General features: G+C 34.5%; 1 protein-coding gene across 1 annotated transcript; it reads right to left on the bottom strand.

The window, feature by feature from the left end:
• Positions 1-1,684: 1,684 nt before the first annotated feature.
• FGF7 (fibroblast growth factor 7) lies at positions 1,685-25,596 on the bottom strand. Its single transcript, XM_021537376.3, has 3 exons — positions 25,311-25,596; positions 2,267-2,370; positions 1,685-1,879 (listed from the first exon to the last, which is right to left on the bottom strand). Exons 1-3 carry the CDS (start codon positions 25,594-25,596, stop codon positions 1,685-1,687), a joined length of 585 nt encoding a protein of 194 aa, XP_021393051.1.
• Between the last annotated feature and the right edge of the window lie 535 nt (positions 25,597-26,131).

The following is a 26,131-nucleotide window of genomic DNA, read 5'->3' as shown; positions in this document are numbered from 1 at the left end:
TTCAAATGGCACTATTTGTTAAACAAGATTTTTTAAAAAAACATAAATATATGTCAAAGGAAATTGTTGCCATTTTTTGTGAGTGCTCTTAAAATGGAAGTGTTTCATGTAGGAAGAAATGTTTGACTCTTAGACACTTGTTATTCAATGCATAACATTGAAGCATTTCAGAGAATTTTTAATTAACTTGACTCTATCCCAGTCATGTCAGCTGCTTTAACTAGTTTTTGGTGATCTTTATCTAAGTGCAACTATCACAAACCCGAGAAAAAGTGTAGGGAAACTGAATTAAATTATATAAGGCGTAAATCAGGTAGGGCTTAGTTGAGCACTTTCATAGCTAGAAAATTAAGATGTCTTTTCTTCCTCAGGTCACAGTGGTTTTAGCTGTAGTTTAACTAGTCACGCAGGCTTGCACATATTTCTGTATCTGTGAGTAGGATTTTAGGATTATTTCCAGTGCCTGCTGGAACTGTAACCTTCTTTTACCTGGATAACCGAGCATGCCGGTAATTTAATTATCAAGAGTATGTGGCATAGATTTTTTAAATTTTTGCATTGTTTCTTTTGAGATGTCCATTGTGTGATTTGCTGCAGGCTGTCATTTTTGTCTGCCATCCAATGTATGTTGGCAGGAAGGTTGTGTACTAGGCTTTGTGTCTGGTCACAGAAAAAAATTCATGCATCTCAGCCAGACCATTTTGTTATTCCTTTAGAATTAAAAGCATATGAAACAGATGCAGCTTAATAAGTATCTTTTTTTATAAATAACATTTAAATAACTTAAAACAATAAAGTTCAAATACAACTTAAAATAAAGTTTAATGCTGTAACAACAGAGAAAGCATGTATAAGAATGGAAAAACAATATTGAAAGCTGTATGCCCTAACAGGTATTATACAAAAGATAGGATATGTTACATAAAAAACCTTAATATGTCTGAATTTTTGCTTCATTGTTATATAAAATGTTAATTTGTGAAAAGTGAGATGAAGTACATTATTTATTCCTATTTTTATTTTACATATACTATTTGAAACATCTTTTAGAGCAGCATTAGGTATTTGTTTCATTAATAGATAGGAACATTTTGTGTTAGAGTAAACTTAATTTGTCCAAACTAACTCTCTTATCTGAATACAACAGTAAACATTTACAAGATTATATTTTTTTTGATCATATAGTTTATGTATAGGATATGAGTTTCTTGGGGGAAGTATTTAAAATACTGCTCAGCCTCCACATTTTCTATTGACTTGATAATCTGACAACTCATTCCAGCAGCCTTAAAGTCTGACATATTTTACACAACATTATCATCTGCTTATTATTATTATAGCAGCCATATTTAAGAAGCAGATAGTTTTTTAAATAAAATATTATCAGATAATCAAGTAATGACTTATTCTTCAGGGTAAATTAATTTAAGAAACTACCCAGTTACAATGACTAAGATAATGATTGTACAACTCTTTAGAATTTTTTACAACTTTTAGTTAGTAAATCTGGTTTTGTGTATATTTTCAAATCTTTTTCATGTAGTCTCTTAAAAATAAACATAAATGCGCAAGTCCAGCTTGTTCAGTTTCTCAGTAGTATTCCAGCCTCTCTTGGTATCTTGTCGAACAGTCTTCTTAAAATTAATCTTCCTGCTGGAACTAGTTCTTTATAGATCATTTGTGATTAGGATATTGCCAGAGGAAGAAAGTGGGATGCTCTATGTTCTTTCTTTGTTTTTTTACCTTTCATTGGAACCCCTTTGTGGTTTAGTGTAATAAACATCTCTTTTCCTTTGTGTGTCCATTTTGCAGAAGCGTATGTGTTATAATGGTTTTCTTCAATCAGTTCAATGAAGTTGCAGTCCTCATTGCAGACTTTCTGTTGAGAGTAAATAATAAAATATGGTAAGGCAAGTACAAGTGTCTTTTAAATACTTAGATTAGGGAAGATGGGAGACGAATGAGCATTATAGAGCCTGCATATTAGGAATATTTTAATGAATAAATTTGGCCTCTGAAATCTGAGTATTGAATATTCTAGCTTTGTATATTCCCCCTTAGAATTCCACATTTTGAAGAATTATATAAGGTCTAATCATTTAATTTATTGAATGGGCATGAAAGTCTAATATGGGATGCATGGATGAGTCCACAATACATTTTACATAGTTAGGAATCTGTTTTACAGAAAACCATTCAAATTCTACATCTCAAAATGCCTCTAAGATTGTAGGGATGTACACATAAGAGAAGTTTGCATCCATACCTTTCCATAGAGTCGCCCTGACTTGTTCATTGCCAGAAAGTAATCACTTTCCACTCCTTTGATTGCCACTATTCCAACTGCCACTGTTCGGATTTCTAGAATACCTGCAAAGGTACACAGCAAGGGCTGTAAAATGGTTGGTTGTGCTCCAGTTAACTCAGAAGGTTACCTTGAACGACTATGCTGTAGTATTGCCATGTTTGTTGCATTTATTCTTGGAAAACAGAAAAATTATATGTATTCATGTGAAGAAAGGGCTAGACTTAAAAAATTCCCTTTATAATCACATCTGCATAGAGCCACTTTAAAATTGTATGGTGGTAATTTAAAAATATATATTGAAGTTGTGATGTCAGCATAAGTAATTCCTCTATTTTCAGAGACTCAGTGTAGCTCAGAATTTATCAGGATCAGGGTTTCATGTGGGATATGTAGTAAGCCATCAAGGTTCACAGAATTTGTGTAAAGCCTTTATTTTGAAGTCTTGTGTAGCAGTATCATCCCCTTGAAAGAGTGTAAACCTTAGAACTTGCGAGTGACAGAAAACAGACCACAGTGTCTTAAATTAGATAAAGTATTTGCTTGACCTTTGTGTGCTTTTATGACTGATTGGAGCTGTAAAGATACGTGTATTTGAAAATCATTAAAGGCTGCCCTGAGAGCTTATTTATTCAAAACCAGAAAACATTTAGTGTTGTTTTCTATAACCTGATTTATTTTTATCTCATGCTGATACATATCAGCAATATTTTATGTAGTTACCAATACATTTATGTTACCTGCAACATAAAAATATTCTTTTTTTTTAATATTAAAAAAAAACGAAGGCAGGGGATTATGCAAGTTATTAAGGAACGCCAGGTTGTTTTCAAGCTTAAATATTATTAATGTTTTCTTAAGCAATAATTTAGAGTTACATATTTGAGTTTGAGCTATTTGTTTCATTACTGAATTACTGACAGAACTCTGCCATAGCAACTGCACTGTGAGTCCTTCTCCAAAACTGACCCTTTCAAAGGCAGCCAACTTCAGGCAAATTGCAAGAACTAAGCATGGAGGAGTCAAGTGAGGGAGGTGGGAGAGAGGCATGTGTTAGAGCATCACCTGAATTTCCTCTTAAACTAAACATTTCCTTTTTTGCCCTTTCAAATTGGCATTGACTTTTCACTGTCACACAATAATAGTTTTTCATTAGTTAGGTTTTTAAGACAGGCATTAAATATCTATGATATTTCTCCTTCCCAATACATTTTTGTCTCCTCTTGTCCTTTGCTTTGCTTCGTGTTCTGTTTTGCTTTTCTCCTTGATAGTACTGATGTATCAGTTGTAGAACATATGGATATATTTTTAATCCTTTTTTCTTTAGCAGATCAGTTCCCTCTTCTCATGGCGTGTGCTGGGCATTCAGCTCAGAATGTTTATACTTCTGTACTCCGCTATAATGCTAAGCCATCATTTTTTTAAGTCAAGCTTTTAGAATTCTTTGACAAGTTCCACTCTTCTGCAGGCCTAGCAATGGTAACAAAGGGTAATTTGTAACCGAAACTTACAAAAATTATATTAACTACCATTTAAATTTCACTTTAGAAAAACCACAGTGAGGCTAAAAACCAGATGAACATCTGCATTTAGCCTAACAAAGAACATAACAGTGGAAGGGATCTCTGGGTCATCAAGTCCAGTGTTCTGCTAGCCTGGGAATTGCATCAGATAATTCTTTTCATAAACTTTGCCAATACTAAATTGGAGTTGTTATTTCTTTGCCCCCAGTGTTTCTGCTGAAGGCTGTTCCAGAGTTTGATTTATTTTAATGGCTAGAGATTTTGTAGTAAGTTGCACTCTGCATTTCTTCAGTGACAGCTTATATCCATTTGTTCTTTTGCCTCTGCTGGCCATTAACTTAAGGGGAGTTTTTTAAAAAAGTCTATGTTTGAGTTTCTATTTATACAGAATTTTAAAAAATGAAAGATTTAAAATTACTTTTTAAAACAAATCATGCTAATAGGAATTGATATTTCCTTGAGTAAGCTGATGTTGGCTGAAATTACAATAGTAGAAATCTTACTACTTTAAAAAAGGAAATGCCAAAAGATTTTGTCCAAAGCAATATTATTTTTTTTACAATTTTTACATTATTTTTTTAGTTTTTTCTTTTTGCCTGAAGTAGATTGTGACTAACTTGTTGGAGTTACTTTATTTTGGTTTGGGTTACTTTATTCACAGTTGAGACATCAATGTCTTTCCTTGTGTTAAATGAGAAGGTCTATTCTTACGTGTTTCCTTTTGAAGCAAAGGAATGTATCTATTCATTAAAAGAAAAAAGTCACCAAGCTAGGATGGGAAAGAGAAAATTTCTTTACATGGATTGTTTCATTGACCTTTTCATACTCTAGTAACCAAAATTACTTTAAAGGCATGCTTAAATTAATAAGATGTGGATGAAGAGAAATTCAGAAGGCCAGGCTTCAACAAGGTATCAAATGTCCCTGATTTCAAAATTAAAGTGTAAACTATGTTATTTGGTTGCTTTATCTAAAAGCATCCCCGGAGAAGTTTGGAAGAGGTTTAAGAGAAGACTTCATATACCACAAAGTAACTGGGAAAGAAATCAGATTTAAGCCAGGAAAAGAAACAAAACAAACAACCTAGAGAGGGGCATCCAAAATTGAAAACAACTGTACTTCCTATAAAATCAGCATGAAATTCCAAACAATTTTATATGGTTGTATGGTCAGTGTATCAAATGTAGCTTAAAATTCCTGTAGTGAATGAAGTTTCCTACAGAGCTGAAATTCCTCTGGTGTATGTAAAAGACACTCAGCAGAGATGGGCTATAGTTTGTCTTCAGAAAAGATGCCTATGATGGTGGCAGCAGTCTTTGGAACCACATGGTGCAAATTCAATAACACACAGTTGATATCCAGATGGAAAAAAAAATAGAAAGTAAAGAAAACAAGCCTTTAGGCCGACACAAGAGTTTCAGTGGGTGAAATATGTATCAAGTTTTGGGGAAAATTTATGTCATAAATAAGATGAGTTTTCTAGCATTTTGGTCTAGAATGACTGTTCTCAGTACTTAGAAGCAGACACTTATGTGTAGACTTATCTGAACAACAGGACAGTACCTCAGGCTGGAAATGTATGCAGAAAAATGGCATTTAGTTATATGATTGCTATAAAATTGAGCATTGTCACATGAGATGATTCTTTCCTGGCAAGTAGCATTTGATAATTTTGTTTTTATCACCTGATACTAAGTATCTTTTCTGATTCAATTAATGTTTTCAAAACAGCCTTTTCATCTCATTTTATTTATTAGACTCCTTTTTGCTTTTACAACACAGATGTTATATTTGTTAAAACAAATATTTGCTTTTATTGCTACACAATCTGTTTGCAGACTGTATTAAAGTAATTTCCATCAGTATGCAGGCATAGCTGAATAGGCATTTCTTTGTGTTTGCCCGTAATATCCCTCGATAAAAGTATCTTATCTATAACAAAGTAGCAAGAGCCTTTTGATTTAGCAAAATCAGGAAATTTCTCTTTACTCATTTGTCAGCTAAGAGGCTGCAAGAGCGATTGCAACTCTGGCTCCTGAGAGCTGTAAGGAATCCAGTAAATGCTGCTCATGCCTGAGGATCCCCTGGGTAGGTATAACCTCTCAGGGGGCTTTTAGAAGAGGAGGGGCAGCAGAATCACAGAGGGAGATCTTTTTTCATGTTCTAGGGAACTGGCCCAGTATGCCAGGGTTGTTCAGGAAGATTCTGGGAAGCACACATTGTGTTCAGTCTCTCGTCAGCTGGCTCTATTTCCAGACATTTCATATGTTGCAGGTATCCCCTCAATGTCTATCACATGAGGTTTCTGATCACTGCTTCTCAGTTTGCCAGACTCACAGTGTCTGTAGACATTCATTCAAAGAAACATTTTGGCATCCATTACATTTTTCAGAAAGCTGACAGCAATTTCATCCCAGTACTTTTCTGTTCTGCCAGGTACATATGTTGTGAGAGCACATATGGTATGTTCAGCATTTTATTTCTTGTGACTCTCTGTGCTGGGAAATTGAAAAAAGCAGTCTGTTGCTGATTTTTAGGGGTAGGGAGGCTGGCACTGGCAGTTCAGCACTTGTGAGGAATGTGTTTGTGAAACACTCTTTCCTCAGCAGAATTGTCTTTAAAAATAAAGTATGTGAAATCTTAAACAGGGACAGAGGGGCAGAAAAGACTTGGATAGAAAATGAGTCAAAACAAAATGTAACTTCTAAATTTCACTAACTTGTGTTTCTCATTAATTGAATTTGGAGCACATATTTATGAATTCAAATGATCTTTCCAAATGATTCAAGGCCAAGGAAAATGACCTCTTCTTTGCTTAGAGGGCACTGTTTAATGATAAGTAATGTAATTTGTTCTTTTGTTCTGGCACTTAATAAGTTAATAGTTGTGCCTCTTAAATCCAGAAAATATGGTTCATGATGGTCAACCTTGGAAAACTTTCATGATGTTACTGGTACATGTGTGCATTTCGTAAGCCAGCACAGTATATAGCTGGTGTATTACACTTAAATGTTTTTCCAGAAGAATCTTATCAGTGAAATGAATACTTTTATTGGATAGCTTTGAAAGTAATTTGTTTCAGGAAATATTTTTCTGTGTTTTTTTTGTTTTTAAATACAGTGCCTATATTGTAAAGTATTTGTGCAGTTTCAGTTACTTTGAGTCAATATTTTTAAATGGATGCATCATGAAGTTCATTTTTAGGTAAAACAATTTGTGTGCTCTTTCTCTCTCAAATATAAGACCTAAGAGTAAATAAAAATACTGCAAATAAAGGTCTTTATTTAGTATATTTTGTAATATGACTTAATTTTTACCTTTCCCTATTATCAAATTAAAATTGATAGAAAGTAGAATTTGCATTTGTATCAAATACTTTCTTAGGAAGAGAATGAAGGGGTTTCCTAGATAGTACCTCACAGAACTCCTGTTCATAAGCTTATTAAGTATAAATAAATGTACAGGTATATGTTACAATGCCTTTCAAATCAGGAGATTTCTCCACACCAGGAATTTTCTGTCTGTGGATGTGATTTTAATGAACAAATAATTACCAAAAAACAAGATGGTACATACATTCACTATCACTTTCTTCTGTCTTCTCCTTGTGATACTCAGAATTTTGATTTATGTCATAAACACATATATGTTATTATGTACAGCATAGAAGGCTAAAAATGTTCTTCAGAAGCTTTTTGCCATATCCATGTATGCATTTGTTGTGCATGTGTAGAGCCTCTGAAGCACTTTAAATATGAATATGGCTGTAAAAATGATCTGAACAGAAATAATGGATCTGTCAAGTATTTTCAGGAGAACAGTGAAGCTACTGCTTCAATGAGATTCCAGACATCTGGATATCATGGAGAAATACTCAAAGCACTCAAAACTCCTGTGTTTGTCCTGTGTATAATTTCCAAGCAGGAAAAATTATAGTTGTCCAAGGAAATATGATTAACGATAGAGAGGTATTCCTTGAGGATTTAATGCAGCTCAGTGTTCAGCATCTTCAAGCAACAGAATTTGCTTAGAAGGTTTAGTTTGTGTACAGAATGTTTGATTAAGCATAAGTAGCTGATGTTTAATGACCCTTTTGAATTTCATTGGGCACAAAAAGGAGGCATACTGTATTAAAATCAACAAAGTGCTAAACAGAAGTCCATTAAAGTATTTTTTGTACTCCATTAGATTTTAATTTAAATTTTCTTTATTTGACATTACCTTATCCATAAATGTCCTCATTGTTTTCCAGTCATACAAACTAATTGATACATGCATTGCTAGATGCAACAAATTTATGATAAACCATTGTCCACATAATACTCAACACCTGACAGATAAGTTAGTTATGGAATATGAGCCATGTCAAGATTTATGAATGAAACTGATAACTTGATAACTCTGTGAAAACAGTATAAAAAAGGCAAGGTAAGAATTAAACATAAGAGGAAATATACAACAGGGGACTAAAATAATTGTTTAGAATTGCTTTTACTTACAAGATCTGTTCTTTGCATGTGTACTTGGACTTGTGGATGTTTACTGCAGAAAAAGAAGGGGTAAGCCAAGTTCCACTCTTAAGTCTGCATTATTCAAAGTATTTACACAGTTTCTTATGCATCATCAAATGTATAATCTACCCTTCAACCATGGATGGCTGATTGTATAGTGTAAATTGAAGAGTGTGGTTTGGACTATGTTTGGAAATACATCTTCCTTTTTACTTCAAACTTTACACATTTGTTCTGCAGTGAGAAATATTAAAAGCCATAATACCAATTTTTAGTCATTTTTCAATGTGAATAATTGTAATGCAGTGCTCATCAATTTACAACACTCTTTAAAGTCTACCTCCCCTAATTACTGTAGTGAGAATTTCACTGACCCTATTTCAATTAATAACTGAAAAGAGAAATACCTTACAATTTTCAAGTAATTTTTTCTTATTGTACCACCTACTTTGCCTCAGTTTTGTTTTAACTCTCTGTTAATTTCGCTGAGTTTTATAAATCAAATGTTTCATTCTTCAATGAAAGTGGTGGCATAGTAAGAATTGGTGTAGAACATTTTGACTCTAAATTGATGCCTTCTATTCATATCTCTGTTGAACATTAGCTATTCAGACCACTCCATTTCCAATATTTCTATTGATTTGATCTTCAGAACCAAAGGGTGTGACATTTTTCACTAAAGTGGATTGTAAAGTTATGGAGCTTTTCAATTTAGAGGTGTGACTTGTGAATAGCAGTATGTAGTAACAACTGAATAACAAGCTGCCCCAGGCAATCCTTCTCTTGGGAATGTCTCATTAAACTTATTAGAAGTCTTTATTTCGCTGATCTCCACTGCTTTAAATAAATATTTTCTTTATCGGCCTCTTAGACAGCATGTAGTCATTTCTCATTTTTGCAGGAAACTACATTTCCCTCCAATAAAAATTGCCCTGAAGCTAAGCATATGGTTATAATGAAGAATAATATTATTTTTTAGAATTAATACTGTCATGTAAAATTCAAGTCTTAATCCTCAGTCTGAAAAAGTGCTCTCTTATTACAGCATTAATAATTTACTGATATGAAAAATGGAAAAAAAAAGTGTTTGCAAAATGTAATTGTTTCCAAGCAGTAATAAAATTAATGATTTAATACTTTAGTGTTGAACTTGTACAACAGATGCTTTCCCTACAGCTCAAATGAAGGCTATTTCTAGTATTTAAATATTTTGTGTTAATTTTACTAGAATAAATGATGTTTTCAAGCTCTGCAGATGTTCAGAATGTAGCCTCAAAATACCAAAACTAAATGTAAAATGTTGCTTATTAACCTTTTCAAAGCAAAGTAAAATATATCCAACTGGAGGTGAAAAACTTCCCAGATTCAGTTTCAGTGTCTGCAGCTATTTTGGTTATCTGAACTTGGAAAATTCCACATAAGACCGCAGCCTCCTGTTTTTCAAATTCTTCCATAATGCAAAAGTCTTTAAACAGATTACTTTTTTTTTAATTTGTTGCTATGCTATTTTATGTTTTCATCTGGTAATGAGCTGTGCTTTCTCCTTTCCTGAGTTAGTGATCACACTTGACCTAAAATTATTCATGTCATTTCTATATAAGACTTTTTCTTATGTTTTTCAGAGAAAAAAAGGAGTACATGTTAACGTGCCTTTTCCATGTACAAGTATTTCATTCTCTGAATTGTGTTCTGAGGAACATTAAATCCAGGTGCATTTCCTGTATATCACCTGTATGAACTGGCTGCAGGCAGTTGCAAAATCACCTAAATATAATGTGGCAAGGGGTGCTGGATTTATTCAGCTAAATGGGGCAAAAATAAATCCAACATAGAATCTGCTCTTTTTATATTAACTTTTCCCTGAGCTGAAGGCCTTGCTGTTTGTTCTGTGTATTGTCTCCAGCTGTTCCTGTGGCAGTTTTTTTGGTTCCTGAAACAAGCTTCACAGGAGGAAGAGCAGAGCCATATTCTGGGACAAACTGAATCTAAGAACTGCCTTCCTGTGTTCTTTGGGGATAACTGAAAATTATACATCTTTGAGACAAATCACTAAAAGCAAATATTAAATTCCTGTGGATTGATCATCATGACATTCTGCAATGTCATTCTGCAATGACATTCTGCAGTTAAAATATATATACAACACTTCTTAACAGTGAAAACAGTCCCAGAAGTGGCTAATAACCAAAATTATTTAAAATAAATAAAATTCAGAAAGCGGTTGCAGAATAAAGAAGGTGGCTGCAGCATTCCAGAGCTTGAAGATATCCTGAGGGGCCTATGGCATAGAAGCAGAATTTTAAATGGCTTGAAATTTTAGACAGTTGAATTTTGTTTCACGTAGTTAAGAGCTCATTTCAGTCGTAAACACTGCAATCCCTACTGAAGAGAGACATATTTTCCCACTCTCAGTAGTTATGTAAAATGTAGGGCAAGCACTACCCAACTGCATAGATTTTAGTTCCATTTCCAAATCAGATCTGCTATTTTGTGCAGGAACAGCTGAAGCTGAATATCTAAATATATCAATTATAGTGTCTAGAAGAACATGAGCAGGCACTACGTAATTCCTTCCAAGGTACAAAATGCAAGAAGCTGCTAAGAAAATTGTACTAACCCTTGCTGCCTCTCAGAGTGGGAATTGATAGAAACCAGCTGGCCTACTCCTGCCTTCAAAACACTACTAGATGTATATTTATATGTATGGCCACTCAAGTTGTTCTGGGTTGCTGCTGACAAATAATTTAGATTTAGTTGAACTTTCAAAATCTGTATGAGACCAGACACGAAATTATAAACTAATAGAAGGGGAAAATTTCTGATAAATAAATTAGGATTTTGTAGCAGATGTTTCTTCTGTATTATTCAGTAGATGGATCAAAATGTGTGTCAATTATCCTACCATTGTTGCTTTTTCAAATAGCTTAGGTCATTCCTTGTCTTAATTTAGCCTAAAGTAATTAATTTCCTTCTAATTACACCCTGTTTTTACCAGTCAAAAATTTAAGCCTGACTGGAAGCCTGACTTTAAGGAAATCAGTAGAATAGCATTTTGAAAACCTCTCTGTTTACATGCCTAGATATTTGTAAATGCGTAATTGTTATCCAGTTGTTATCCTTAGTTGTTACCTAGCTTTACAATCTATACCAAAACTGAGAGAAACAGCAGCATCAGCATCAGCAGAGAAAATTGGTCCTCTGCTACAGGACCAGTTGCTATTACCAGAGCAAATATACTGTAGGAGCTGTAGCCAAACTTCTCTTTTATTCTGTATTTATTTATCTGTCATTTTAATCTGCCTTTTAAAATTCAGCTCAATTGACCAGTTGGAAAATCTGGACTTCTTTTCAGTTTTAACTGTAAATGCCAGGATGTAGAGTAACCATCTTGAATCTGGTGATAAAAGTATTCATGTACACTCTTATTTTTGGGCATGTGCATAATATCAGGAAGTCAGTGAGAAAACTATTTCAACTAGAATAATGTAAACATTTTCTATTTTCTAGAATCCACAGCCTTTCTGTGCTTTTCTTTATTTGCATTAAATAGGAGTAGTGACCTCACTTTACAGTGACAGTGACTTGTATCCTAAAAGTAGAAATCAGAGCTCTAGTACTCACATTCCAGTGTGTTGAGAATAATATCATATTATATTATGAAAAGAAATTATCAGTCATAGCTAATGTAAAAAAATGGCAAAAGAAATAAGTACTGAACAATTAATAGTGCATAGGATTAGCTAAATTATGTATTTCTTTAAAGGTTTTAATTAACTTTAACACATTTTTAGTATATTGTTGGTTTTACACAAGTTTCCCATTGCTTTTGTTTTAACTTTTATATCCCCATGTGTGAATCAGCACAGTTATATTTATTTTAATTAAGTTATCAGTTTATATTTACTGAAGATATATAGAGGGAACATAAAAAAGGGTAACTATGAAGTAAGAAAGCTGCCTTGTTTTCTTACCCAGTGTTCCTTTGTGTTATCACTAAGAACCCCACATAAAATATTCTCAATTAACCAGAGCATGTAAAATCTGGTAGAAACCTTTACCTTTACCTTTACCTTTACCTTTACCTTTACCTTTACCTTTACCTTTACCCTTACCTTTACCTTTACCTTTACTTTTACCTCTTTACTTTTTCTTTTAAGTAAGGAAAGTTTCCTGTGGCCCTGAGTTGCCTTAGGAAGGATGTGAGCTCTCCTGTGCCTGTAAACTGCAGTACTTCATTTTCTCAGCTCTCAAAGCACATGGGTACTGCTGTATCACTATATAGTGACTGTTTGTAATAAAGATATCTGTGACCAGTCTGTTAAAGGATTTAATAACTTAAATTTGGATCCATTCTGGCATCCACATTGTTATATTGGTAACATTTCAAACTTCCCTCTCTGATGGTAATCAACCAACCTGTTTGATAGCAACAGTGCAGTGTATTGGCATAAGTGTAAAGACATAATTTTCTCTTGACATTGAAACAAATGGCATATTTCATACCATTAAAGCATTAGAGAACAGCTTCAGTCAGGGGCCTTTGAGAATGTTCTACTTTTCAATTTTTTTCTGCTACAGTTTGTTCTTATGTGTAGTGTTACCGCAAACGTTTGATGAGCTCCACAGAAGTACTACATAAGCAACCTGTAGCAGAGTATTTGGACCCCTTTAAAATCTGGAAAACAGCTGGTCTGTGAGTTGTAGATACTTGAAAACATGCATTTCAGTAATGGGCTTGAACAAGGACCTTGTTCAAAAAGGGAAGAATAAAATGTTTGTTTTAAGGAAGCAGAGTAAAATGAGACTTCTTCCGTAGGTATATAAACTTAGATGACTCAGTGGTAGTGGGGTTTTAATATAAGAATCTGGACTGGGTAGCAGATGCTGCATGGGCAAATAAAGGGTTTGCAGCTCTTACATTTTTATTTTGTGGTGGATTTGTATTAAGCTTGCATAATTCTGTGATTGGCAGACTCAGTTTGACAGCCTTTTTGATTGTTTTTTACCACACAAAATGGAACAAAGTAATTTTGCTGTTTTTAACTTTGTCTTTTTGTGCCACCTTAATTCCCCCATGAGTATCAATATATTCTTGATTCATATGTAAATGAAAATGTTCTGTGGTGGGAAAAAAAATCTCACAAAATGAGATTATACTTATGTATTCACTATAAATGATACTATCAGTTTTTAGTCAGTATAGAAATGTGAATCTGTGCTTTTAATATAGGTCAGAAAAGCCTAGAATAAACTTTCAGTTATATCTTTCATATGTAAATGTAAATTTGCACATATATTTGAAAAGTGACAGCTAACTATTTTTTGAGTATCCTAAATTGGGTATATTCTGATGTACTGTGCTTTTCAGACCATATCTTAAGTAGAATAAATAGTGATAGCAGCATTACTCCTACATAGATATTGGTAAGATAGAGAAGTCATTCTGACTTGAAAGTCAGGAAGAGATTAATAGTGGAACAGGAATTTCATTTTTCTTTATGCCCAGTATTTATTACCAATGTTATGAAACGGTATCTTAAAGTAAAAGCACGTGGATTTGCAGAAGCAATAGTTATTATTTGCCATATTTTAAAATGAACTCCTCAGCCATGGATAGGCATCAGTAACAAAACTTTTCCTGATTTCAGTAGAGTCAGACTTTTACAAATGGCATGTATTTGTCTCTTTCCTAATATGGGTCTTTCAACTCTTGAGCAAACTTTTCCTAATGAATCACAGGGTTAGATAGCTTTTCCACTAGTCAGTAACTTAACTCCTCCACAGCTGTGCAATATTCTTTACTTTCAACAGCAGCTATTTAGACCATCAGTGATAGTTTTCCATAGTTCATCCCTAAGTCATTATAAATAGAAAAGCCATATTTTGATTTTTTGTTGGAAAGAGATAATTCTGTACTTCTTGGCAATTACATAGTCATGCTGATTATATCTCTGTGTTGCTGAGAATTTATTTCAATCAAATACCATGCGCACAGAGATGGAATTGTTTTTTTCACATAGAAATCGATGTTAATGAAACAAATATGGCACAGTCTGACAGGGCTCAAATCCGACTTTTTTGTACAGTACCACCTGTGATGTAGATTGTGGCACGTGTGATTTCAAGAGATGATGTATATAGAATTCTTTAGGAATCCACTGGCAGAGGCTAGTTTGGGGTGCAGCTGCCAGATAGCGCTTAAGAGGCAAACAAAGAAAGGAACCATCCCGCTGTGACGGGTCTGATGTTGTAGAGTAAACTCGGGAAATGAGCACTGTAACAAACAATTCTCCTTGCTAAGCTCAGTTCAGCTGAAAACACCCAGGACTGCATTGTTGAAGTATGAACAAGACAACATAATAAATTGTGATCCTAAGTCCTCAATATTTACAGTGGTGTATATATTCAGACAGAAATATTATTTATTTTTCTAAATCAACTTAAAAGAGATGACCACCTTTGGAATCTGGGTAGTCTATTGGGGAAATAGTTGTACAAAACTAATATCTGTTCTGTTTTCTCATATATGAATAAGGATACCCTAAACAAAATTATGTCACAGACAGAAAACAGTGAACAGCAATGTGAGAGGAAGAAAGGAAAAAAAGATTTTCGAAACGGCAGTCATGATTTTAATTGAGCCCTAGCAGGGGAAAAATGTCTTATGTATACAAGATTATCAATCACAAGTGATTAGGACAAAGTCAGAAAACGTGGCTTCTGTTAATTTTGTCTCACACAGTTGCATAACAGTGGCAACTTGCACATTTTTGTAGATACCACCTAAAGTGATTTATAAATGCAAGCACCATATATATGCTGTGGGGTTTAGGCTTAAATATTGCCCTTCTTTAAGGTAGCTTGAAGTGTCCCATGAGTAGTTGTCAGCCCTTTTAGAGAACTGTCTCTGGGCTGTCTACAGATCCTATGTGAAAAGGACAGTGTACAGATACCTACTTGTGTTTATGGAATATTTTGTTATCTAAGAAGAAAAAGTCTTGTTTTGACAAACAGAGAAGTGTATTCCATTTAAAATGTTGAACAGTTCTGAATAATTCTTCAATAATTTCTCACTATAATTATGAGAAATATATCACTCGATCATTTTTTGCTTAAATGATACAGCCATTGTTGCTCATTTGTTTCTCTTAAATAATCTGCCTGGATCAGAGTTAGACTGTTCATCACCAAACTAAATTAGTGGGGTTTGCCTTGTATGTTATGAATGAAAATTCTCCTTTTGGTCTAATGATAATTTTATGGTTTTGGTATAGACTGGTTTTGCTTTCAATGTTTCCTATGGATGAAAGTGCAATTTCAGAAGTTTTAATTAGAATGTGTCCTAGACAAATATGACTAAATTAGAGGAATTCAAATTCAAAACACTGGATTACTTAGCTAAAAAATCAACAGAGCATGATTTCTGCGAAATATGTGGTAATAGTTTCCTAGAAGGATGTGGTAATTTTTTTTTCTTTAATTTTGTTGCATGATAGTTTTCTTCAGTAGTATAGACTGAATTTCCCAAGTCACATAAGGGTGCAATCAGAAATGAAGGCATGCGAAGTAATTTTAGTTTGATATTTGGTAAAGAAGGCTGGGAGCCAATTTGTTAATATAAACATTCTGATTGAAATTGGTGTATAATAATCTAAAAGCTTGTTTTATTAATAGCTGTGTTATTTTCATTGCTCAATTTAAAAGGCATTTAAAGGGATGACTGTAAGTGGCCTAGGACTCTTGCCATTTACTTTTGAACAGACTCTCCTAAGGCTACTCTCAAAATTCATGTAACATTTGATTTCTTTTGAACTACTAAATATATACTACAAAGTCCAACACAAATTCACCCAAATATGTTGCACTGTTAGTAAGGTAGAAGAACATGCCAGACTGTCTTTCACAGCCTCAATAAGAAAGCTTTAATGGCTGCTGAAGCAGAGGCTCAGAGAATGCTCAGCTCTCTGAAACAGTGCCAGTACTGATGGGGTGTCAGGATGCAAAACAATAAGAGACTCAAAGCACCTCTGAACCTGATTACATACTAATGAGAGGAAGGAAAGCAGAGCCAGGCCCTTGTAGCTGGCCAGCAGTTAGGAGAGGAGGATTCCTTACAGGGAAGAGGCTCTCCATCCATTTCCTGCTGGGATTTTTGCCACTGTTCTTATGTTGTCCTTTACCTAGTGTGGTAGGTGGTATTTCTTTTCCTGAATGGATGAATTGTCTTTTTGAAATTATAATTTGGACATAAACATATTTTTTCTTTTTTATTTCTGACTGGTTTGCAGTCATTTAGAATGCTCTAAAGAACTTGCTTGCCCTGTGAATTATATACCTTTTAATTTGGTTTTGGTTTTCAGTCTTTGTTGGAAATACTGAGGAGAATCTCTACACTCAGTGAAAAACGTAAGAAGTTTGGCTAGAAGTGTGGAGCTTATTGAAATGGGAAGAATGGCTTTTTGTCACCAGTTAGTTTGAAAGTATTTGTATACAATTTCAGTTTTGATTAGTAGCAATGTTTGACGGTGGAGTGCTGTGTGAGTTCTGTCACATTTGCAGTTCAGATGTGGTCAGAGATGTACATGGCAGAGAATTCTTTTTGTGCTATGTTCTGGTATGGTATTGCTAAGATGGTGTTGAACTAATGCAGGCACTCCTGCTGTGTGGGGAATTCATCTGGGATGAATCTCACTTAGCACAGGTATTTGTCCCTGTCCATACGTAAAGATACTATTACATTTTTTTTGCTGTAGCATTGGGAAGCAACATGGCTGTGATGACTTCAGGACTTCTCAGGTGCAGTTTTCCCACAAGCAAACATAAAGGGCTGCTGCTGAGGGAGTTTTTGTGCTGGCCTTTCTCACAGTGTAAATCTCTCATGTTGTAAGGCAGCTCTATCAAGCAAGTTCCATTATTTGAATCACCCTGTGCTGGATTTACATAGCTGGTTCCCTAAATCCTTGTAAAGTGTCACCAATAAGCACTCAAAAACTGCTTGGACTTCTATGTGTCATCTTGCACATTATGTGCGGTCCCCAAGCTGCCTGGGCTATTCCAAAGGAAATAAATTAGCTTGGTGGAGTTAAAGTTGCTTTTGAAAGCTGGTGAAAGTTGCAGTTTCCTATTGTGTTAGTACTGACTGCACTCTCCAGGATTCAGTTATCCTTTCTGGTTTACTTCAGAGTTTCTGTCAGGGAGTACAGCTCTTGTTTTCACAAGGACCTACACAAACACTGAATGGAATCACTCCACTGTGTTCTGCCTTCTTCCCTTGACTAGATCAGCATTCTCTCCCAAATCCATCTGCCTAGTGACTAGCTAGAGAGCCTGAAGATTGCCACCCTTAGAGTTCATGTAGACCACTCAAAGGGCAAGTCTATCATCACCATATAATTTTGTGACTGTGTTATACAAGAAGCCAGCAAGCTCTTGCAGTGAGCATTTCCACACACCTGGCATGTAAAACTCCACATTTGCCACTGCATTCCAGCTGTGCACACAAACAGCCACTGAACAACAGCTTCGTTCACCTGAGCAGCTGAGGGACTGCCGCACAGATTCACATACAAGCTTTTCCAAATTTGATGTTGATTGTGGTTATTTTTTCCCTCTAATATTTTTTCAGCTCTACATAATATGTATGTTCATCTAAAAGAATTTCCGTGTTTAACAGTCATGAAGTTATCTTTTGGTTTTTTTTTTACTGTAAACATTTACTTTTGATTCAAATCCCATGTGACATTTAAAGGTCATAATAAAACATATAAAATTAGCAAGGTTATTAAGGAAAATATGCTTCTTTTAAACAGTTGGGGCTATTTTTTTCTGCTTTGAAATACAATACCTTCTAGTTAGACAAATATTAAAAACCCAAGGTACCAAAAGTACAAGTCTGATCACCTTCTTTTTATAGTCTATAGCACCTCCCAGTGTCTGGTGACACATTTAAAAGGAAGCAAGCCAGCTTACCAAAAATGGAAGTACTAACACTAAGAAACACCTTAAAAAAAAAAAAATCGCCCACACGATGAGGGTAGTCAAAACTTGTCATCATTGAAGAGATGGATATGAGTGGTGTGTGTTGATCCCTGTTGAAGTCACTGTGTTTATCAATTCCATGGAATAGTCATGTTTGCTGTTTCCATTTATAGTTTTGAGTTAATCTATCCATATGCTGATTGGGCTTAATTTTGAAAAACTGTATGCAGAAGGAAGATTTCAGTGTTTTGAACAGTGTATCTAGACCCTTTAATAACTTCATGCTGGTTTTGTTCTTTGTTTTAAAAACTAAATAATAGTCAAAGGAGCCTATTGATTGCATTGGTAAAGTTTTTGCTTCTTTGGTGTGTTTTCATGAAGTTATGGGCCACATCTTGAATATCCACTTCTAACTTTTCAACACCAATTGTTACAACAAATTTTTTCCATTTGAATAAATGATGTCATGTGTTATGAAAGTTTTAAAGTGTGACAATTCAGTGCTATAATTATTAACCTCTATTATGTTACTGCCATAAAAAAATTCATTATTAACTTCTTATTAATAATGTTTTTAAATTTCATATACCAGAAGGCTAACTTGATCTTTCTTTCATATCCAGATTTAAAAATAATGTCAAAGGTCAAACAAGACAATTGAAATACGGTTGCCAAATATAGTCATAGACAGTCAATTATGCAACAAAGGCAGTGTGCCACCCATGAAGAGTAACAGCCTACATTTGCCTAAACTTACTCTGTTTTGATGAGAAATGTGTTCCAAAATATACTACTAGTTGATAGATCTTGTAGTGTGGAGCAGTGTAATTATATGGTTTAAGATGCCTTGATCTTCCTAAGCTTTAAGGAGGATGGGAAGGAAAGCCAACTCTGTTGTGTATTGCAGGATCCTGGAAATCTGAAACAATCACTTTTGCATACTCAAACAATACAGAAAGTTGGAAACTGTGAGGGGGATTATCTGGATTTAGGCTTTGTTTTGCAAGACTGACTGTATAAGGAATTAAATTTTATACCAAATTCTATTTGCCTATATTGAAATTGCTTCTTTAAGATTTATCTGAGCTGTTTTTCTGACTTCAGGACTTCTAGTTAATTTTCTATTAGTCAATTATATTCTATTAACAAATTATTTAATGCTTATAATATTACCACACAATTCTTTTGTGGCTTGGAAGTTTTTTCACTAATACTTTTTAAAGGTCTTTACAAGTAGGTGAATATTTCTTTTTTTATAGAGGCACAGAGAGTTTGAAGAATTTTCCCAAAGTCTGTAAGCAGATTGCTTAGAAGTTTGAATTAGCCTCAAGTCTCTTGAGTGTCAGGTCAGGGCCACTTTAGCACATTTTCTTCAGGATGGAGCAATAACATACTTAATGATACAACACTGAATTTTTTGAAGATTCAGAAATTGTAAACAATGTGGGGGGGAAAGCTGTGGGGGAAAATGAGATGTAGTTTATATTTATGTGTATCCTGTAACTGCTTTTGCAGTTGGTTGCTAAATTATTCAATAAAAGTGCACTATTTCTCATTTCTGATAAATTTCAGCATTGAGAGATACAGAAAAACTGCCAGGTCACAGCTGAACTACGAGGGTATATCAAGGTTGAAGGAATCAGTAGGGGCAATGTATATAGACTCAGATTTTTTCCCTGCTCAGACTGATGCTAGCTCAGTTTTGAAGCTCCCCCAGGCAGGCAGTGTTGGTGTATGTTAACTTGAGGAGCGGCTGCCTGGGCCTGAGGCCAGAGGTTTGAGTTTTCCCCCACAGAGCTTATGCAATCACTTTTGTTCATGAGAGTGAGAAGAAAGTGAGTGTAAACTGCTACCGTCTGGCTTTACACATATTTTTCTGCTGGCAAATGCCTAAGAGTAGACAGGTGATGAAGACTGAGGAAGTAAATTCAGAAGTCATAATCAGTTTTGTGTTTTGTGGCACCCCTCTTATGCTATGCCAGTTGAACAATGATCTGGATGTTGATAGGTGAGACTGAAGAAGTTTACTGCAAGCATTCAAGGCTTCACACCCTGCTTTCTTCTCACCTCCCCAAAGGCTACACTCACCAAAAAACTCAATAGAAGCTGTAAGACAGGTACAACTCAGCTGCTTCTGTTATCTGCATCTTTGCTAAAACCCATCTTCATCAGCAGTTGAGCGTGAAAACCAGGGATTTGTGATAAGGCATAGGCTGAGGGATAGGCAGAGATCTCTGCTGGCTGACACTTGAGGGTACCCCCAGTGCCAGACAAAGAACTGGAGAGGCAGCAGGGCGGTCTGGTATATTAGGTTTGATTAGTTACTGTGGGAGAGAAAGTCATCCTTGGTGCTGTGGGTTAGGTTTTGAGAGGATATGCCTATATTTCCATTTGAATTAAATCCTTTTGTTATAATTGGAAAGATTAGCAGATTACTAATGTGAAGAAAAACCACTTCCATGTTAGTGAAGGTTTGTGTTCTTCTGGCACCAAAGTGTTGGTTGAACCACAACCTCTTGAAAAACCAAGAATGCAGTTGCAGAGACAGACTTTCTGTTTGTCTGGAACAAGTATAACCCTTAACTGCATCTAGTCCATCAATATCTGTCTTGAAATACCTGATTTTCAGGAGCTGAATCTTCTTGGCTCATCTATGTGATATGTATTTAAGCAACAGAAACTACATTTATACAGTAATACAGCATATCTACATTTATTTTATGCTAAGAAGCATCTATAAAATGCTAGTGGAAGTAATTATTATTTCTAAGCAAGCTAGAATATTTAACCACTAAGATGTGTATAAAGTGTATTTTGTCATCAGTTAGGGTTTACATTGAGTCAAAGTTCATTTAATATTACTGAAAACTTTGACTTGTTGGATTCTGGTCAAAATAGAAGTAGTTTTCCAAAATAAAATTGTAATCAAGATTTCAGCCATTTTATGTCAAGATCTCACTAGCCTACTTTCTCTACTTTTTCTTTGGTTGGCTTTACCCACTGAAAAAAAAGAGGAAATGGGCACTCTCTGGGTTTAGAGCTCACATGGAATATGATAGGATCAGACATGTTAGGATTCAGGTTCCGGGAAGGCTTTTCTAATAACTAAGAGACCCTTTGAAGTCTTTAAAATGAGATTCCAAAGGCAACAGAGCATGGAAAGTCCTAAAGCATCATCCAGTCATAGTTAAAAATCCTCTTGGATAGAGTCAAAACAAACTCTGATTTTGCTGCCTTTTTTTCTGAATAAAATTAACTAAATCTGGCAAAATTCTGAAACGCAAACTGAAATGAAGGCAGGAGTAAACAGTGATAAGGAGTGATTTATTTTTCTATCAAAGATTAAGAGTTATCAAATTGCCTTGTTATCTCCAGGATTTCTTCAGTCAATCTCACATTTTACAATCATGAATTCAAAAAGCGTGTTTTGTGTGCACAGTTAGATTCTTTTCCTTGAACAAGATGCAGAATTTATTTTTTGTTAAAAAGGCTTTGGCAAGTTTTAGTAAGTTTTTGTAAAAGAGAAATTTTTTTTATGAATAATGACAGATTTTTCTGGGTGACCTAACCTCTTGGCTTCTGCCTAATTCTTGCTTTAGTTTTTCAGTGGATGACTCTCAGTTCTCCCTCTGCCATTTAGTTTTCAGACTGAAAGCAAAGCTGTCAGGTGCAAATTGATTTCCCTACTTGGTGGAGATCACTGTCCTCTGATTTGATTAGTTCACTCTTGAGTTATCACCTTCATGTCCACCAGAAGGCTCTACTGCTTTCTGAAATGTGCACAAAACCATATTCTTTGGGTACCTAACAAGGTCAGTACTGTTGTAAACAGGATTTGGCAATTTGCTTGCACTGAGACAACACATATGTATTTCTATAACTATGCAATTCTAATTTTTTAGAAATAAAAATCTGATAAATACAGATTATTTACAATTGGTGAGTGAAGATTTGGTTCAGTATTTAGTTCTGTTGTGAAATTTGAATCCACACACATTTAATACAGTGGCTGTTAACTGAAAACCTTAGAAATTTTAACACTTTCACTATTTGTGCTGTTACTTTCATAGTATGTGTGTGTGTATATATATTTATTCTGTAATTAGAGGAGTTTGAAATACAAAGACCTTAATTCCTCACCATCTTGGCATTCTTATAGTTATAGTCCCAATTGATGAGGGAACCTCTATGAATTTTGGCACTTGCCAAAGTTATGATGAAGTTATCCTTCTACAGGCATTTCTCAGTGTGAATCACAATATTCATGCTTCACACCTCATGGCCTGAAAAGAAGTAGCTCACTTGAGCTACAAAACTCTCAGGACAGTTTCCTTCATGAAGCTAAATTACGATAGGTAAAAATATGATCTTATTTCTTATTTAATTTTAGCAGCACATTCAAAAGGGAAAGCAGTTTCTTTTATTTATTATGTAAGTGGAAAATTGGGATAAAATGAGAAGAAACCTCTTGGAGCAACACTTTTCATGTCCATTGATTAGTTTGACTACAGCAGTTCTGGCATTCCATCCTAAGAAATCATGGAACAAGAATGTTTGAACACACAAAAATACATCCTTTTCATCTGTATGATTTTAAAATTACACTTTTCAGAGAACCTGGATAAAAATATACTGTTTAAATTTCTAATGTTATTTTTTTTTCGTTAAGGAAGGTGTACAAGTCCAGGTGGGCATTATTTTTTCAGGGTTTTTTTTGTTGGTTTTGGTTTTTGCCCCCTCATATCATTTTCTTTGTGGTTATTGATTTTGGTAGAGAGCCATAGGCACATCTTCAGAAAGGGTCTTTACATCTTCTGTTGAACAAAGGGTATAACAAAAAGTGTTTCCATAATATTGCTGCGGTACTAATTTCTTTAGTTTCTGAGAAAATCCAGATTATCAGTGTTCACATTTTTCTAGTCCTGTTTGTCTATATTTGCCTATCTACTTGTTCAACAAAAGCATTTGGGTGTTATTCCTTAAGATACTATAGATAAATTAAAGTTAAGATGGTGGGAGTATCCTATGTGCTTCTGCCAATTTAAAGATGGTTCATCACAATGCACATCAGTTAGCAGATAACCATTACAATTTCATGGTTTTTCTCATCATACTCATTACATTTACCAGAAAAAGGATTGGGGTTTTTTTTCCACTATAATGTAAACATAAGGGTTTAGTGACTCAAGATTCCCTTTCTGTAATTCATAATAGTTAGTTACCATGACTGAATTATCTTGAAGTGTTCAGGAAACTGCAAGAGACTACATCATTGGCACAAGGGGATGTGGTGTTCTCTGATGGGCTCCCTACAGAATGTTTAAGTGTGTCGCTAATGCGCTTAAGCAGAATGGGATCCCTCAGAGAACTGAGAACCTCTGCTTGAATTTGAAATAATGCTAAATTGCTAACAAGGTTTTACTTACGAATTATGGAGCTAAAAAAAGCAACTCTGTATAATAAATTACTTAGCTCTAGATGCTGTCATAATGTGATTGTAAATAATAACAGAAAAAAATGGATACTGTGAATATTCACTTATCTGCATTAATTCAGAAGAATCAGCTTAAACAGTCAGTAACATTTTTTCCATTTATGATTTTTTATGGGAACAACATTTCACTTCAAAACTATTCCTATGGATCTCTGTTGTAGCAATGCCCTCCTGAAACTCAAAGGGAGTCTTCTTGAATATGGACCAAATAATTTAGTTGGCTGCTGGCCATATGTTGTCTTTCAGAGGAATATGGTTATTCACTATGTAATAGTGTAAGAAGAAAGGAGACATATGGAAACAAATTTTAAAAGAAACAGTGACATTAGTGAATGCAGTTTTAGCCACACAAGTTGCCAAGCACTTAATGTAGTCATGAAGCAAAGAAATAAATGATGAAGCCCACTAGGCAGGCGCAGAGCACGCCAAAGTGCTGCTCTGGTAGAAAACAAGCACTCAGCTTCAGCTGGAGGCTGACACACACTAACAGTTCTTGAAGTTTGATTTATGGATTTCTTTTGCTGCTACTATTATAAAAAGCACACTATTATATCCAACAAATTTAATAATTTTTAAAAGCAATTATTTGAAATATATTTGTCCTTTTATTTGTCTTTAAGCACTAGACCAGCATGTCCTTGGTGGTCTTTTTGTTATAATTTTGTTTTGAAGTATGTTGTATAATCCTATGTATTTTCCTGTTGCATCTTAATAAAGTAATGCCTTTTCAAGCAGAAGAATAAACAATACATTTGTAATAACACAAAAGACAAAGTGGCAAAAATAGTGACTGTAAAACTTGATGTCTTCAAATATTAATCAAAGATTATATAGGTATTTATGTGGAAAATATATATTAGTACAACAATTCTTTTTCCAATTCAGAATTTGTATTTGATACAGCTTCATAAAATATTGTATGTCCATTCTCTCTAGATGAGTCATGGTTTTAGAAGAATGGGGGGAGAATATTTTTTAAGCATCATGATTATTGTAATAATGAACTGCAGAAACTATAATAGATTTTGTTCCTGGCTTGGCAAACTGTCTAAAAGATTTTGCAAGAGAGTTTACATAATTCTTTCCATTGAACTTTCTAGTATTTCTATGTTTTAATTGTTAACTCAAACACACCAAACTTTTAGGTAGTTTGTGCACTATATAAAAGTGGTTTAATGTTTCAGGAGTATTTTATGAGGAGAGTTGGTTGTTATACATTTTCGTACATATAACCTTAGTTCACTTGTTAAAATAGGCTCTCTGTTTGCTAATAGTTCCCAGCTGTAACTAATACATTAACAGATCTACAATGCAGTATTTAAAATGACGCATTTCAAAATCAATAGCAAATGTCCTGCTGTACGATTAATTGGAAAACTTGTTTTACACAATGGCCAGTACATGATACAAAACTCTTCTGGAATTATGATAGATCAATGGATAGGAAAAAATTATATGTAAATTTCTAAAAACTTAGGAAAAGCAAAAATATTACTTACTGTAGTTGTTGTTTGCTTCTCTTGTCCCTTTCACTTTGCCTCGTTTATCAATCCTCATATACCACTGAGTTCGACAGAAAAGTCTTCTCACTCTTACATCCCCCCCTTCCATATAATCATAGCTTCTGGTATGTCGCTCAGGGCTGGAACAGTTCACATTTGTAGCCATTTGCTCTGGAGTCATGTCATTGCAAGCTAAAGATATAGTGCCCATTAGAAAGATAATGTAAAAGTATGATCTGTAGAGCAAAATTGGCAGGATCCATGTCAGTATCCATTTGTGCATTATAGTGCAGTGTTCTGGGTGTTCATGAACAACATAATGAAAATTAAATCTCAAGTAGACTGTTGCTTCTAGGTCACCGACCTGCTTTCTGTCTTTATGAGTTACAGATTCATTTAAGTGAGATTGCTCCCTCTTCTAGAATTCTGATCGTTATTCCTTAATGTTAATGGCGAAATAGAAGAGCTTCTTAAATATCTCTTCAGTCAGAATATCCTTTAAAGACACAAGTTATAAAAACCTTTGTTGCTGTGACCTTCTTTACTACTTGAATTTGCTGCTTGCACTGAAAGTAAAAGATCTGTGAGAAAAGGTGCATGTGTAAGTCGTTATGCTCAATTGTTACAAACGTGCAAGGATACATTATGCTAATGAAAAGTACTACACAAAAATACATGACATGCTGAGCTCATTTTAAAAAATATACTAATGCATATACGATAGATATATCTCATAAAACTTTTTACATAACCAGATATTTACACTGATTGTAAACACAGTTCTTTCTTCAGTTTTAAGTCCTTCCAAAAATCTCATA

The sequence above is a fragment of the Lonchura striata genome, chromosome 11, assembly GCF_046129695.1.
Source record: "Lonchura striata isolate bLonStr1 chromosome 11, bLonStr1.mat, whole genome shotgun sequence".
NCBI classification, from domain to species: domain Eukaryota; kingdom Metazoa; phylum Chordata; class Aves; order Passeriformes; family Estrildidae; genus Lonchura; species Lonchura striata.
The sequence above is the reverse complement of the archived record's forward strand: the minus strand, read 5'-3'. Positions and strand labels throughout refer to the sequence as shown.

What these genes read in the sequence shown, in the direction of transcription:
- FGF7 (XM_021537376.3), bottom strand. Translation starts at nt 25,596, where the DNA reads ATGCACAAATGGATACTGACATGGATCCTGCCAATTTTGCTCTACAGA. An exon ending in AGAAGCAAACAACAACTACA is followed by an intron (nt 2,371 to 25,310) that starts GTAAGTAATATT and finishes GTACCTTTGCAG; the next exon opens with GTATTCTAGAAATCCGAACA. An exon ending in CAGGGCGACTCTATGGAAAG is followed by an intron (nt 1,880 to 2,266) that starts GTATGGATGCAA and finishes TACTCTCAACAG; the next exon opens with AAAGTCTGCAATGAGGACTG.